The sequence below is a fragment of the Alexandromys fortis genome, unplaced genomic scaffold (genome assembly GCF_014885135.2).
Source record: "Alexandromys fortis isolate MF-2015 unplaced genomic scaffold, M_Fortis_MF-2015_v1.1 scaffold_19, whole genome shotgun sequence".
Classification (NCBI taxonomy): Eukaryota; Metazoa; Chordata; class Mammalia; order Rodentia; family Cricetidae; genus Alexandromys; species Alexandromys fortis.
The window spans coordinates 11,282,246-11,293,932 of NW_026067890.1; the positions used below are offsets into that span (position 1 = coordinate 11,282,246).

Consider the following 11,687-nt stretch of genomic DNA (forward strand, 5'->3'; position numbering starts at 1 on the left):
TTCTTGATGTTCTTTCTTATGGGGATGGTGCTATCAGTTTAGTTCTGTGGTTCCTAACCTTCTTAATGCTGTGGCTCTTTAATACAGTTACTTGTGTTGTAATGATCCCAACTATAGAATTATTTCATTTGCTACTTCATGACTGTGATTTTGCTACTGTTATATATATTAATGCAAATATCTAATATGCAACCCCCAAAGAGTTGAGACCCATAAGCTGATTTCTTTTGTGTGTGTGTTGGGGGGGGTTTTGCTAGTATAACTTTAATTTGTAAATAAAAGCACTGATATTCCTATCCAAAGTATACAAACAAGTCTTAACAGACAAAAATCATTCATTTGGTCTTATTAGATCATAACCAACGAAAACTTGACATAGATATCAAGAACAACTACAGAATCTCTAAAACCCTGAAGATTCACATATATACTTCTGAATGATCAGTGAGTAATTGAGTCAATCAAAGAGTAAACTTAAAAAGTTATACAAACCAATGTAAACAAGCAAAACTACAGATTACCAGACTCCTTTGGGCACAGCAAAAACAGTTTGAAGAGATAAGTTTAGAGACAGAAGCACCCAGGCTAAAAACAATCAAAGAGATCTCAAATCATCCAATGATGTATTCAAATTGTTTGAAAGCAAGTTAAACTTCAAACAAATAGGAAGAAATAATAACAATCAGGGTATAAGTCAATGAAATGGAAATTAAAAGAATAATACAAAAATTAATGAAAGAAACAGTTCTTTGAAAAGGCAATAAGGTAGACAAATGCTTAGCCACATTAAGAAAATAACCAAGCTTAATGAAGTTAAAGATTATAGAACTATTAGGACAGATACTAGTGAAACCTAGAGGTTCATTAAGGAACAGTTTCAAACCTTACATTATAATGCATTGAAAAATGTGTTTTGAAAACCAAGTGCATTCATGACCCGGTTTTAATGCTTCCAGCATGGCGTTAGTCATGAGGAGCCCAGAGAGTGAACAGGATTTCCAGGGTGTGTAGAAATGACCTGACATGGATCAATAGTGGATCAAGAGCTTAGTCATCAACATAAGATGGCGGGGAGGTTTATTGTTGTTGTTTTGTTTTGTTTTTCTTTTAGGGGGTGGATTTTGAGACAAGGGTTTCTCTGTAGCTTTGGAGCCTGTCCTGGAACTCACTCTGTAGACCAGGCTCAAACTCACAGAGCTCTGCCTGCCTCTGTCTCCAAAGTGCTGGGAATAAAAGCAGGTGCCACCAGTGCCCTGCTAAGATTTTTTTTTTAATAATCTAGTTTCTAGAAAGTGTCAGTTCAAAATAAAAAAAAGTTTTAAAGCACAGTAGAACCAAAACAACTGAAGTCCACCAAGAAGATGGGACTACTTCAAGACAACAGGTCTCAGACTATGCCTGTCATCCTCCCTTCTTCATTCATAATAGGTTTGTCCTTCTACCACAGGAGGTTACAGGGAAATGACGCTTTTCAAATGGCCATTTCCCTCACATTAGTCAGTCTGGCAGAGCTGACTATAAGAGTCAGGCCTGTCTTGTACTTCAGAGAAATTTAATCTGTTAGACCACTTAGAGTCTAACTGCCTCCCTTGGGGATGTCGGAGGGACAGGTGGTGTGACTTTTCCTACCAGTAGCTGCTGCAGCTTGGCGCCAATCACATCTTGCAGGTTTGTTTTGTCCTCTGGGCTCATGGCTTGTTTGTACTGCCACTTTTCAGGCACGAAGGGCCACTTCATTTCCTTTGCCTCCTGGATCAGGGTCCTTAACTCGCCGGGGAGTGAAGCTGAAAAGGTCAGAGGTCAGTTAAGGAAATTGCCGTCAAAGAAAGGGCCGTGGAGCCCCCCGTGTTATGATGAAGCACCTCGGTGACTAAAACACTTTTCCTATCTGTCGCTGGCTGGTCCAAGCTGTTGGGGCTGCCTCGAAGAATAATAGCAAGGAGCTATCTGTCATGGGTGGCCTGAGTCTACTGTGCCCTACAGGTAAATTGGGGTAGTCAGGCATTGAGAAAGGTTTTTAACAGGAAGTCAAGCACTTGAGTGACTGTCTCTGCATGAAGAATCAGAGAAAGGCATGAAGGAAAGATGCTTTTCCTTGTAAAGTGAGAACGGGGCTGGAGGGGAATGGTATTTTGAGCTTGTGGCACCTGAGAAGGGAATCAATTTGCTCAGCCTCTTTCTGCTTCTCTAAGACCTTGGCCCATCTTCCCCTTTAACCATCGACTATGCCGAAATACAGACAGAAAGTACAAACCCACAAACAGGATGTTTGATGATACCAGTTAACTGTGAAGTGACCCCGTTTCCCATTAGTAACTGTGTTAAGTCTCTCAGCCGGTACCAATCCTAACTATTCTGGTTGACAGTCTCTGGTCAAAACTTCAGAAACACAAAAAAGCTCTGAAAACTGACAGTATTTCCCCTAGACTTGATATTTAAACCACACCAAAGTTGAGTAGGGTTGATTGTCCAACTTGACGCACAAAATTCCACAGCAAAAAGTTCTGCACTGATGAGGTCCCCTCGTTCATGTCACTCCGGGTATAACAGATAGTACACACTCCACAGGACCTTCCTCATAATGGAGACAGTCTGTTCTGAAGTAGGTGTGATGCCAGTGTTCTGAACAAGGTCGTCTATAGATTGGTCTTGTGTCTCATATTGAACACATCCCAAACTTAGTTCATCAGCGGTTTTCTAATTCTATTTTCCTCTATATTTTCTCTTAATGAATGGAACCACAATACACTGTATCAGCCAAATCTGAAACCCAATGTCATTCTAGACATTTGCCTTCTTTCTCTCCATGAATCAAGCTAACTATCAAATCCCGTAGATCTTATAGCCTATCTCTCTTTTTTTCTTTTTGGTATTTTCAGCCCATCCTCACAAGCCTTTGCAAAGTTGAGTCTCTCCCCAGCTAGATTAGGACAACACCTTTCACAACATTTTTTTTTTTAGTTCTTTAGTTTGTAGTTTCCCTACTCCCAAAGGCTGTGACCAAACTCAGGCCCACTGCATTTGGTATTCAAAACAAAGATCATCATTTCCTGTTAGTCTGTCATGGCCTCTCAGTGGAATTGAAATGCCTCTTCCAAGCTTCCAAACCCACAGATGCACGCTCCCTTCAGCCTACATTCCACTACTCACTGAACACATCTCCCTGTCCTCCTGGGCTGAAAGCATCCTCAACACAGCTGTTGTGTATCCTATCCCATTCCTTTTGTAAATTCCATCACTATGGCAGCATACTGTCCTGGTTAAAACACCACGGTAGCATTATGTCAACCTGATCCATACTAAAGAGAGAAAATAGAACGTGACAGATGAGCAGAATAAGAAGAAAAAAAAAAAACCTGCCTTAGTCCTGGACATCTTAATGTGAACTTGCCACCAGCTGAGCAAAGGTAAGGAACTTTCTAGGTGGGGAAAGACTGCTTGGCATTGACGGGACCACACCAATGAGTGACTAGTGTCAATGACCAGAGATGACTCTATCGTATCCCATTGAAAGCGTGACCTCAAGTTCAGCAACCCCTGGGCCATTACTCTGCAGCAGCATCCCCTAGCAGAGCCCTGGAACTCTGTGCTCAAGTTGGGCTGCAAAATATGTCTGCGCAACTGCTAGTGAAAGAATTTCAGTTTCTAAAAATGTAACATTTGTGCAGAGCAAATTTCTTCTAAATGGCAATGAGTAAGATGACTGTTGGAGAGGATGGTCCCGTGTGGTCCAGGGGACTCACAGATAATGTCCCTTTCCATTCTCAGTGTCTCAATTTGACTGTAAATAACCTAGACTCAAAGAGGGAAGAGTGGTCACATGACAGTTCTTCAATTGACGATCGTTTTGGTCCCCTCCATAACCCTTCTCCAAGCCAACCCATAAATAAGCCGGTGGAGCACACTGGAAATGTAAGACACCCCTAAAAGACAGGCGTTAAACCAGTACTGCATTTCTGTTTGCATTGCATATCTTACTCCACCTCCCAGGCTGGCGGGAACAAGGACGAGAGAGATGGAGCTGAAGGTAAAGGCAAGAGAAAACGCTGAATCAATGTTCCCAAGTTCACCAGCTGCCGTGCCCGTAAGTGACCCTGTACGAACGTCTTTCTCTGTGATTCCAGACAGTAACAACGTCCATAGGGCCACAACCAGTGGACCAAAGAAAGCTGTTTACAGCCGGCTGCCCGCCTGAGCAGAAGGGGTTCTGCACAGATGTAGGCCACAAGAAGTGAGGCTCCTGCAAGCGCACCACTCAGCATGTGAGAATTCCTTCCTCACTGGTTATCATCTGGCTGTAGTTCTAGAAGCTTACTTGAAAGACCACGTCTTACTGAATGACTTTACAGCCTTAATTTGCCCTTATATGACATTAAATCCATTGTTTCTCCTAATTCCTGAAGAAAATGGCATCTGACTAGGGCCTCGGACTTCAGCAGGGAGAACGTGAGGCCTAAGTGAGGACACGCACTAAATACAGAAAGAGGACACTAGGAAAGCTGTAGGAAAAACAAGAGCAACAACCCAACCCACGCACAGCCCCAGGGAGACAGAGAGCCAGCTATCCCTTATTGGCTGGGTGCCTAGAACCTGTGGTTGAGGACCAGGCACTGACAAGCTATGATCCCAGGTTGACAAGTACATGCAGCTAGCTGTCAGTCACACGCTTGTCGGTCTATCTAGTAAAGAATGCAATTACACACTGAGGTTTGTTTTGGGAACTGACTGCATGTACAGGACTTTCATCCAGAAGGAAGTAGAGAGACAGGTTACATAGTGGAGGCTGCTATAGGTACCTAAAATGCCCCCATTTTAGACAGGTATGTGCCTGTGAACCATAACTGGGGGAAAACCCATCCCAGGACCTACCCATTACAGGGTGTATTTTATTCAGGCACCTTATATTTAAATGAAACATCCAAATACTGAAAGAAAACAGGACAAAGTTAAAAGCACATACAAAGACCATACTTAAACAAGTGGAAGGAAAATGATTTGAATAATGAGAAAGAACTGAAATAAAGATGTTGCCTCTCCAAAGCCAGTGAAAGAAGAAATGAATCTTTTGTAGCTTTCGAGATTTTGCGATTGAATTTCTTAAACAATATCTGTAACCTTAAATAGCACAAACCAGGAAGCAAGAAAAAAATACAGACCATGATTACGCTGTAAACAGTCTTTTGTAAGATCATTGAATATATTTTTAAAATGGCCATGAGGAGCTTGTTGGTGACAAAGAAAATAGAGATGACCTATTTATGGACGCCATGGAAGTCTATGGAAGTTGATGAAGCACAAAACCCTTGTTTGAGAAAAAGTATGTGCTACCATTCAGAAGTTGCTTCAATTTTTTTAATAATTGAAATTTGCGTGCACCAGCCAACTTGGACCCTTTGTTCTTCCTGAACTAAACTGTTTCTAGTAGCCTCATGTTTACTGAAGCCTAAAATTAGAACTGACAGCAATTCTCTGCAACAAAGTGGGCTTCTTCCCTGCCCGTCAGCCGGCAGCCCGTCCCATTCACATCCTGGAAATCCACTCATCCCTCAGCGGTCATCTGCCAGGAGCAGAAAAATAGGGCAGAGAGGCGAATGTGTCATGCAGGCGAGGGTGAAGGTACTGAACCTGCTGGCTCAACCCCTGATGTCTCCCATCAGAACCTCACCTCTGCACCGCTGGTCCTCGCTCTTGTCTTCGGTAGACACATCTGGCGTTTCCAACAAGAGATGATCCAGCGCTTGCTTGCATTCATGCAATATCGAAGTCACAGCGTCTTGATTATTCATGATGATTACCCACCCTCCAGGATGAATTGAGTGTCCCTGGGTCTACGGTGATCAATTACCTAGGAGAGGCATTGATTCTCAATAAAGAAGTCCCTTGAAGGCCGAGGTACCTGGTGAACAAAAGAGCGAGAAGGATGATTAACTAAAGCGTCATCCATTATCCGTGAGACTCAAGCAGGGAGGGATAATAGAGCAAACACATGAAAATCCATGACAGGCCCCGAGGATGCTGTTAGGGGAGCATGTGAAGTGATTGCTGGGTCTGGTCTAGATGGGCGGTACCTTGAAGGCGTAGAGCGCAGAAGGGAGAGAGTCTGGGGATAGAGCTGGGTCACCCACGGTGAGGTTGGTGAACTCGCACGGGCCAAATAAAATGAATGTGCCCGTGATTTATGTACTTTCTGCGTACTTCACTCAGCGCCCCTGGGTCGCAGTAGCTCAGAGCCTTTCCCCTTTCTGGAAGTCCACAGGAAGCATCTGGCTGACAGTTCTAATAGCCACACTCAAGCACGCGGTACTCTGAAGGTCCCCGCTTTCACAGCCCACGACTGATTTCCCCTGTGCGGCATTCTTCATGGTATTTAGCGCTATGTGATTTGGATCAAGATAGGCAATGACAGCTGCCAAATTTAAAGCTCTTCACTGCCAGGCATATTGCCGAGTAAAATAGAGAAAATGGTATCCCAGAAAACCCAATTTCCCCGAGCTCTGACGCGGATGGAGCCGTCCCAGAGATGGATGGATGGACTGGCGTGGGCAGATAAAATGCAAGTAGATTCCTTATGCAAATGTGAGCTAGACAGAAGGAGCAACTGCAGTCAGGCTAAGTTTGAGAATAACATAATTCACTAGCAGTGAAAATGCCTAGCCGATAAACAAAAAGCAACTCCTGGTTAGCAAATATTTTGGTCTGTCTTCCTTTTGTTGAAGGAGTACCCTGTAAACAAAAGACATTGTCCTCTTGGCCCTTGACGGAGTAAGGGGTGGCATTTCTCTGACACTTGGAGAGGCTGTTGAAGTGCATTACCAGAGAGACAGTCTCACAGGGAAGATGGTAACAGTTATAAGGACGGCACTAGCGCTTCTGCTTCAGAGCTCGTCCGCACAACGACGACATCACCGAGAATGTTAAAGCAGAGAGTTGCTGTGTTGATATTAAATGCGCCCTTCTATCCCGTGGTCTGGATTTTAAAGCACGCCAAACTAAGCCTTCAGGCTATCATAAGCTTATTTGACTCAGAATAATAATGCACTTATCAGCGAACACAAGCAGAGCTCTCACGTTGACGTTCTATCGCACTCAAAGAGCACTGGCAGGAATGAGGATGGTGAGAAATTGGCCACAAAATCAGCTAAGGCTGAGTGTAAACTTACCCTCTCTCTTTCAACTAAAGCGTTGCAGAAAGGATTCCTGTACAGACTGGGTGCTTGCACTAAACTGTGTCCACAGCCCCCTCTAACTGAAGTGTCTACGAGCCGCCGTGTTTTGTGTAATAAGCACCTCACAAGTGTGTCTAGCTAGGAAGAGACAGGCCTCTAGGGCTGGTCAGAATTTTATCCCCGGACTCCTGCTACAAATAAACGAGGACTTGCTCATCCCTCTGCATACTGCAGCGAGCAAGCAAGACATAGACAGTAGCATCCCGTTCTCACCACGCCACTGACCAGGAAGGTATTGGCTACAGTGTGAGCTTGGTTCAGAGATGGAGGTAGGCACTGGCAGTCCAGCAAGGGAAGAGCAAACTGCTGCTCATGACCTGCAGGTGAGTCAGGTGATCGCCTTTGTTTAAATCCCAAATTAAAGCAGGAAGTGGACTATCTTCCCCAGAATCATTTTTGGGGGGGAGGTGGGGGGAAGGGCGGCACAACAACAGAGTGGGAAGAACTGGTCGGTGCACATAGGAAGAAGAAAAGTATGTTACAATATGATCCTAATAACTTAGCATCCTTTCTTATAAAGGAAAAGCCATCGTCTTCTAGAGTTCAAAGAAAAGAGAGTAGAAAGGAGATTCCCAGGGGCCTAAAGGGCAGAGATACTGGGAGCCGTTATTACTATGAGCAAATGTGTTTTGGACTTTAACACAAAACATGAAGAACAAAATTGCCGTCTGTAGCCACACTGCCCCAAGAGTAGAAGATAAACAGGATCGGGCCTTGTTAGAAGTTGGATGAAAGACTGCTGGGAATATTGGATCTTATAGCCACCGACAGTGGCAATCCAGCCTCCAACCATCTCCCCTTCTCTGAGCCACTAATGGACACACCCATGTCAGCACGTAGCTTCTTGGACTGCTCGCCGCAGAGTGGACCTGGGCAGGAAGAAGATTAAATCTAACTGGAGAGTACGCACGTGGGGCTCGGATGTTCTTGAGTTGCAGGCATTTGTTAGCGTGTGCAAGCTACATAAAAAGAGGGAAAGGAAGGGCAAAGTTGGGGAAGAAAGTCTCAAAGACTCAAAGAGTACTTATCTATTAAGAGCAACTCAGAAGGATGCTCAGCCAACATCTCCGCTGAAATGCTGGAAGAACAGTTTAAAATCTCTAAGAAGAAATGCATCAATGAAGTGGGAAAGGAAGAGTTAAAGGACCAAAAATAAACAAACAACAAACAAACAAAACCAACGAAACAAAAACCCCCAAAAGCTAAAATGGAAAACTTGAACTGCAGCACAGAGGGCTGCCTTTAAAGTGGGTGGGCACAGGAAGTGGGCATTTACCAAGCCCTGTGAGTTTAAACTTTGGCTTTCTTGATCTTGGAGAGACGATGACACCCAAAGGCTGGAGAAGGTAAGGACGTAAAAGGACACTGCCACCCATGTCCCAGGTTCCAATAATTTACACCCGTAGTGCAAGGAGAGTAACAGCAAACCTTCGCTCCCCCCTCCCATCTTCCAGGGGAACTGCCTTTGCCAAAACACTCCTCTGGGAAGGGGATCAGAAATTTTCTCTTTGGAGGTTGGGACTGCAAAGTCTATAAAACCTCTTCACAACCATATAAAATAAAATGTAAAAATAACATTAGGTTAATTCTTAGGCAGCTCTCTAAAGGGATTGGGCTTCAGCCTCAAGGGATTCCAGTCAGTGCTAAGAAATGTGAGCTTGTGGACAAATCACACAGAAAGTAAAGGACAGAAGCACAGAAAACACTTAGTAAATCAGACCCACTGACCTTAGGTAGTGGACTCGGCAGGTATAGGCTGCAAAAGTGTCTTTATCAGACTATATAACCAGACTATATAACCAGACTGAAAACAAGAGTAAAGGCACTGGCTGCCTCCATGTGACCACATGAAGAAGAATCAGAATAAGGGGAAAATAGGCTCTGCTTCAGTGGGAGAAATGGGAGGAAACTCAGAAATCCTCACAACAGTGATAGTGTATGAAAGTGTGGAGAAAAAGATGAGCAGCAAAGAAAACAAAAGCAAACTTGCTCCAGCCACGAGATGCCGTGGTAGGAAGCAAGCAAACACAAAACACCTCCAGAAAAGTAAGCCACAGCTGGCCCTAATGGGTGGAGATGGGCCGGCAGTTGAGAGCACTTGCTGCTGCTGTAGAAGATGGGGGTTTAGTTCCTAGCACCCACAGGGCAGTGCACAACCATCTGTAAATTCAGTTCCAGAGGTATTCAGATACTTTCTTCTGGACTCCACGGGTACTTACATATGTGGTGAACATGCATACATGTAGCAGAACACTCATAAAATAAAAATAAAAGACTCTAGGGGTGGGTGGAATGTACACAGTCCTACATTTAGGACTTGAAAATACTCCCAAGGTTCCAGTTGTGGGTTTTAGACAGTGATTTCTCCAGTGGGTGGCCAGCAGTGTGCAGGAATTCCTGTCATTGCGTGTGACCCAGGGCTGGGTCACTGGAATCCTTGTCACTGTGGGTGACCCAGGGCTGGGTCACAGGAATCCCTGTCACTGTGTGCGACCCAGGGCTGGGTCACAGGAATCCCTGTCACTGTGTGTGACCCAGGGCTGGGTCACTGGAATCCCTGTCACTGTGGATGTCCCAGGGCTGGGTTACAGGAATTCCTTGTCACTGTGTGTGACCCAGGGAATCCCTGTCTCTGTGTGTGACCCACGGCTGGGTCACAGGAATCACTGTCACTGTGAAAAACCCAGGACTGGGTCACAGGAATTCCTTGTCACTGTGTGTGACCCAGGGCTGGGTCACAGGAATCCCTGTCACTGTGTGTGACCCAGGTGAGGTGCTACCTTGAGTGAGAACCAATTCCTTGAAACTGTGCTGCCTTAGAGGCCTGAGAACAGTAAATGAGCACCAGCTAGGAAGTCTGAACTCACATCTTCTCTAGGGAGAAAGACAGCTCTGGGAGGCAGCTGTGGAGAGTGACAGGGACAGACGCTGAAGAGCTGACAACCATGGGTGAGAAAATTGGTATTGAAAGTGTATAGGGAACAGTAACACACTTATATGTACTATGTATGTACACACACACACACACACACACACACGCTCAGTGGCCTGGAGCAGACCTCATCAAATGACAACCCGGGAGTTGGACAGCCTGATGTCAGTGAGTAGCTGAAACTCTGGAGTCAGCCACCTGCTTATCCCCGCTACAGCCCAGGAGCCGTGCAGCTCCAGGGGACGGCCTGACACACCTGACACACGTAGCGGCAGCCCTCCAGCAGCGTGAGGTCTTATAAATATGAAGATCCTGAGACTGATCCTCTCCCCGTACAGATCTCAGCTGTCTTGTTGCTCTCCATACTCCCAACACACTTGGAAGGCAACTCCTAGTGAGAATACTAGCCATCCTAGGAAGAAGGATTGGAGGGTCCCAGGAGGGCGAGAGAAAGCCTGTCCAAACCACAGACTGCAAGGCTAAGGATGGTCTTTAGAGGCTCCTGGGTTGAAAAAGAGAAAGTCTACTAAAGGAAATGAGGCTCCAGGAAGACATCTGCCGTCCAACCCATGATATAACTACAGTTGCTCACCCTCGTTTTTGTCCTTCGTTCCGTTTTCTTCCTTTCTTCATTTCTTTTCTCCTTCCCTCTTTATCCAGTACTAGGAATTGAACCATGGACTTCACCCATCTTAGGCAAGCACTCTACAACTGATCTGTGTACTTGGCTATTTGATTTTTTAAATTGATTTTTATTGAGCTCTACATTTTTCTCTGCTCCCTCCCTGCCTCTCTCCTCCCCCCTTTAACCCTCCCCCAAGGTTGTTTGATTTTTAAGGACCCATAAAGAAGTTGTTTCAATACTTGATTTTTTAAAAAAAATCCCTTGTTCTGTATGTGTGTGTATATTCAGGTGTATACGTGTGTGTTTGTGCATGTGTGCTTACACATGTGTATTTGTGTGTATATGAGTGGAATCCAGAGGACCCAGGTTAGATTCCAGGTCCCACATGGTATCTCCAGTCTCAGGAGATCTGACACTTTCTTCTAGTCTCTGAGGGCACCAGCCACACATGTGTAACATAGACAAACATGCAGGCAAAACACCCATATGCATAAAATAGATAAAACTTCAAGCTGTTTTTTTAAAAAAAATGGTCAAAAATCTCAAAAAGAATATGTACAAGAAGACAAACTCAATCCAGGGCTTGGAGATAAATATGAACAATATAAGAGCAAATGTCAGCAAGATGGATGAGAAAGTTACCAGCATGGAAGAAAATTCATCAAGGAAATGGAGGTTTTGAAACAAATAGAATAAAAGTGTTGGAAAATTTCTTCCAAAAGCAATATATAGATTCAATGCAATCCCCATCAAAATCCCATCAAAATTCTTCACAGATCTGGAGAAGACAATAATCAACTTTATATGGAAAAACAAAAAACCCAGGATAGCCAAAACAATCTTATACAATAAAGGAACGTCTGGAGGCATTACCATCCCTGACTTCAAACTCTATTACAGAGCT

General features: G+C 44.5%; 1 protein-coding gene across 8 annotated transcripts in view; it reads right to left on the reverse strand.

Annotated features, from left to right (window-relative positions):
- The window catches only part of Alpk1 (alpha kinase 1), a 94,428-nt gene that overhangs the window by 45,509 nt on the left and 37,232 nt on the right, over positions 1 to 11,687 (reverse strand). For 7 of the 8 annotated variants that reach the window (XM_050142036.1, XM_050141966.1, XM_050141896.1 and 4 more), the window contains 2 exons: positions 5,666 to 5,896; positions 1,630 to 1,784 (listed from right to left, as the gene is read on the reverse strand). In XM_050142036.1, the coding sequence (XP_049997993.1) occupies positions 1,630 to 1,784; positions 5,666 to 5,786 (276 nt within the window). In that variant the 5' untranslated portion in view covers positions 5,787 to 5,896. Of the gene's footprint in view, positions 1 to 1,629; positions 1,785 to 5,665; positions 5,897 to 11,687 lie in introns of those variants that run through there. The other variant, XM_050142325.1, reaches the window with a different exon arrangement.